The following is a 3,837-nucleotide window of genomic DNA, read 5'->3' as shown; positions in this document are numbered from 1 at the left end:
ACTAATGGCGCACTACAGGTGCGCCACTAGTATCACGCCATTAGAATTTTTTACTAATGGCGCACCTGTGGTGTGCCATTAGTATCTGGTATACTAATGTCGCACCAGGCAGTGCGCCATTAGTATAGCTCATGGTGCGCCATTAGTATCTGGTATACTAATGGTGCACCAGGCAGTGCGCCATTAGTATCTGGTATACTAATGGCGCACCAGGCAGTGCGCCATTAGTATAGCTCATGGTGCGCCATTAGTATGCCTCCCAGGGGCCATATTTACCCATGTGCTCTGGCTTACTAATGGCGCACTAGTTGACGATGCGCCACTAGTGTGCTTTTGTAGTGCGCCACTAGTATGAATATTAGGTATTATTTTTTTCTTTTTTTTTCTGATATTTGCACAGATTACAAAACATATTACTGCATAGAATATAGAGAGCACAACATATAAACAACAGATTTATCGAATACAATAGAAGATTAGTCTCCGAATACAATTCATCATATTAGTCTCCGAATTTAAAATACCGAACAAAGTTAGAACATTACAAGTCCCGAGACCGCGAGTAGCGAGTTTGTCTTCACATTACAAGTCGATATCGATCATCTAAACTACCATCACATAGAAGAGAGCTGCGTCATCATGAGAAAGACAGGCAAAATTATCTAAATTACAACATCATCGACACCAAGCATGTTACTGAAGTCGTGCCTGGAGAATCACATTCGCATCCTTTGGCTGCTACCCCTGTCCTCGTCTTCTTCCATCTGTTGCGGAAAGGTGAGGAACAAATTATGCTCCGACAGGAATTTGTGCTAGTTCAAATTAGCATATGGCACGATGAAATTACTTTGAAAGAAAAACTAACATTGTGAAACAAATGCATATTTTGGGAGAACCTCTACAATAAAGAAATCATCCAAAGAGCTTTCATAAAGAGAAAAGCAGAATTACTGATCCCCCCGAGGCCACTACTACTTTATGTGTTGGACATCAAATCGTACGTGACAACTGACAAGACAGTAAGATGTGTTCGATTTTATCAATGTTTATAGGCGACATGGTGTATGATCCCCTCTAGGCCACTACTGCAATCATTTTGTATTTTGTATGGAGGTCAGATTTGCAGTTGGCACTACTATGCCAAATAACCATTTTGTCCAAATAAATATTTCTACACCGCATACTTAATTAAACAAGTAAGAATGGAATTTCAAGGCCCATAATTCATAAAATGTAAAGTTTCTTTACATTATCTAGTGAACACAGAAAAATGAGAAGTATCTTCGCAAATCAGAGAACTCTATAACATGGAAAATTAAAATCAGTAGAAACAAGGGAAATGTTTACCATCTTCATCACCAACGCCTTCAAAATCTTCCATATCATCCGTGTCACCCATCTCGATATCATCACCTTCAACATACTCTATCTCGCCTTGCTGTATTGGCAAGTGAATCCACAATATATGGGAAAGATTGTGAGCAGTGAGAACATAACAAAAATAGCTTGATTCTCAGAGTCGGTACTGTCTTACTTCTTCCTCTTCTATCCCAGGAGCCAACTCATCTTTTTCCATGTCAAGGATAGTATCAAACTGATCCACATCCGAAAGCACAAGATGGGTAGGAACTGAGAGTACTTGAGAAATAAAGAACCATTTTTGTATGTAAGTGTAAATATACACGGTGTAGGAGGAACATATTACAAAACTGCAATAACAAAGCAAACTAGATCTATATAGGTCTGGTACAATCCCTCGTTTCATGCACTCAAGCTCAATGAATTAATTGACATAAAACATTTCATAACTACATAGGACAGCATAGCATCGAAGTATCAAACAACACCATCAGCCTCTCCTAGGGGCTCAACCATTTTCACAATCTTCGCACTACTAATATTTGTTTATACATCACCATAAAATTAGCATCATATCTTCTATACTTTCTTCGTTTAATAAAAAAATAGCAGAGATTTGTAACATATCCATATGAAGATAACATGGCAATATGACATGCATAAGGTTAGTTACTCCCTCCGTTCACTATTACAAGATGTTCCAACTTTTTTCTAAAATAAATGTATGTAGACACGTTTAAGTGTGTTTGTTCACTCATTTCAACCCGTATGTAGCCCATATTGAAATATGCAAAACATCATATAATAGGGAGTGATAATTGTCCTAATGGAACTCCATCATTATATCAATAGTTTGACAATCAGACATACAGGACCATCCATTTACTATGGGAAGTGATAAAAAATTAACAAAACAAACAACATGATAATACATCTGTTCCTAAATGAGAGACGTTTTACCAGTTTTAGGAACAGAGGGTGTGCTAAACAGACAAGCAGATATTGATATGGCACATGAAAGATGCAGAAACTGAAACGATTATGCAGCCCCCAAAATAGTACCGGCTTTGTGAAACTTCAGACGAGCAAAGAGGATAGTGGTGTACACTGAGGATAACCAAGTTTAAAGGGCATGAACACAGGAACTGACCTGTTTCTTTCGCTGTGATGGCATAAGCATGCCAAATCGACCGCGTGCCAGTTGCCCTTCAGCTTGCTCTAGTTTATCAGTCGTGTAGCACGAAAGTAGTTATCACTCTCTCTATTTATTGCAAGGCCAAACTAGACATAACCAGAAAACAAGTTCCCAGAAATATTTCTACAAGGGGAATGCTTACCTAAATCAAAGATTTGTCCAGCAACATAATCCCTGTTACCCAGAAGTGGTGACGAAGACAATGTGTTGACCCAGTACTTGTTCCAAAGTAGATCAAGGAGGTGAGAGTCCAGGGATGACATGAAATAGGTTATATCCAAAGAATAGTACTGCATAAAAATAGAGTTAGAACAGAACTAAAACACAAGCTTGACGAAATATAAATTAAAGAATTGATCACATTACCTGTTTGCAGTGAACACCAAAATCTTCTATCTTGTTGAGTGGTATGGTCTGGTACTCACAGACAGGCTCATCCGGTGGCTTGTAATCTTTTGGATATGTCCTAAAACATCCAATGTCCACTTTACCAGCAAAAACAGTCCTTGTAGGGTCTATCACAACAGCCAAGAATGGTTCTTGAAACTGCTGATTAAGCATCTGAGTTGAAACATCAATGCCTGACAGCCATCATCCATAACCAGGATGTGAGTGGTAGCAGCCAACCACATTTTCCAACCTTCCAGCCTATCCATATGGAGAACATATGCAAGTTAGTTTGATAAGTAATTAACAGTAAACACCTAACACAAACCTGCCCGTGCACATTATTTCCCAAGTTCACATATCTCAGTTGCAATAGACTCTAAATTATTCTTTGCCAAAACAGATTAAACAAGCACAAATAGACAATCAAGGATATGTACTATATCTAAGATATCAAAAATAGGGCGAGAAATCTTCTATCTTGTCCAATAAAATAGGTGGTACAGAACAATTCTATACATCACATTCAATGGTGAAAGAAAATATGTAAGCATTGGGCCCTCTTAAATCCCACACTAAATACTACTGTATGACACCACTACTAATTAAGCATGATAACTACCAGATAAATTGATACAGCTGCATTAGATTACCCAGTACGTCAGCAAGCTAAGTCAAGTAATCGATATATACAACAGATGGGCAAACTTACACAAAGGCAGACAAGTTCATAACTAAAACACAGAGCTATTAAGATCATATAAGCAAGAAGGAATTGTCCACATTTAACTGCACAAGTTGATGCACCTAACCGCAAAACACATATATACACCAAATTGGCAGCATTGCCTGGTAATCCACCCACCCAAAACTTTTCATACAGGCTACATGTGACA

At 38.3% G+C, this 3,837-nt stretch overlaps 1 protein-coding gene across 2 annotated transcripts; it reads right to left on the bottom strand.

Moving 5' to 3' along the window:
* Nucleotides 1-562: 562 nt before the first annotated feature.
* LOC123430035 (COP9 signalosome complex subunit 5-like) lies at nt 563-3,195 on the bottom strand. 2 transcript variants are annotated; one of them, XR_006622828.1, is made up of 5 exons: nt 2,921-3,195; nt 2,510-2,844; nt 1,535-1,638; nt 1,348-1,438; nt 563-764 (listed from the first exon to the last, which is right to left on the bottom strand). XR_006622828.1 is itself a non-coding variant. In XM_045113962.1 (2 exons), exons 1-2 carry the CDS (start codon nt 3,113-3,115, stop codon nt 2,641-2,643), a joined length of 399 nt encoding a protein of 132 aa, XP_044969897.1. In that variant the 5' UTR covers nt 3,116-3,195; the 3' UTR covers nt 2,022-2,640. The 2 variants fall into 2 exon arrangements, 1 of the variants encoding a protein (XP_044969897.1); XM_045113962.1 differs by lacking the exons at nt 563-764; nt 1,348-1,438; nt 1,535-1,638 and having other exon boundaries at nt 2,022-2,844.
* Nucleotides 3,196-3,837: the final 642 nt, after the last annotated feature.

This window comes from Hordeum vulgare, chromosome 2H (assembly GCF_904849725.1).
Source record: "Hordeum vulgare subsp. vulgare chromosome 2H, MorexV3_pseudomolecules_assembly, whole genome shotgun sequence".
NCBI classification, from domain to species: domain Eukaryota; kingdom Viridiplantae; phylum Streptophyta; class Magnoliopsida; order Poales; family Poaceae; genus Hordeum; species Hordeum vulgare.
The sequence above is the reverse complement of the archived record's forward strand: the minus strand, read 5'-3'. Positions and strand labels throughout refer to the sequence as shown.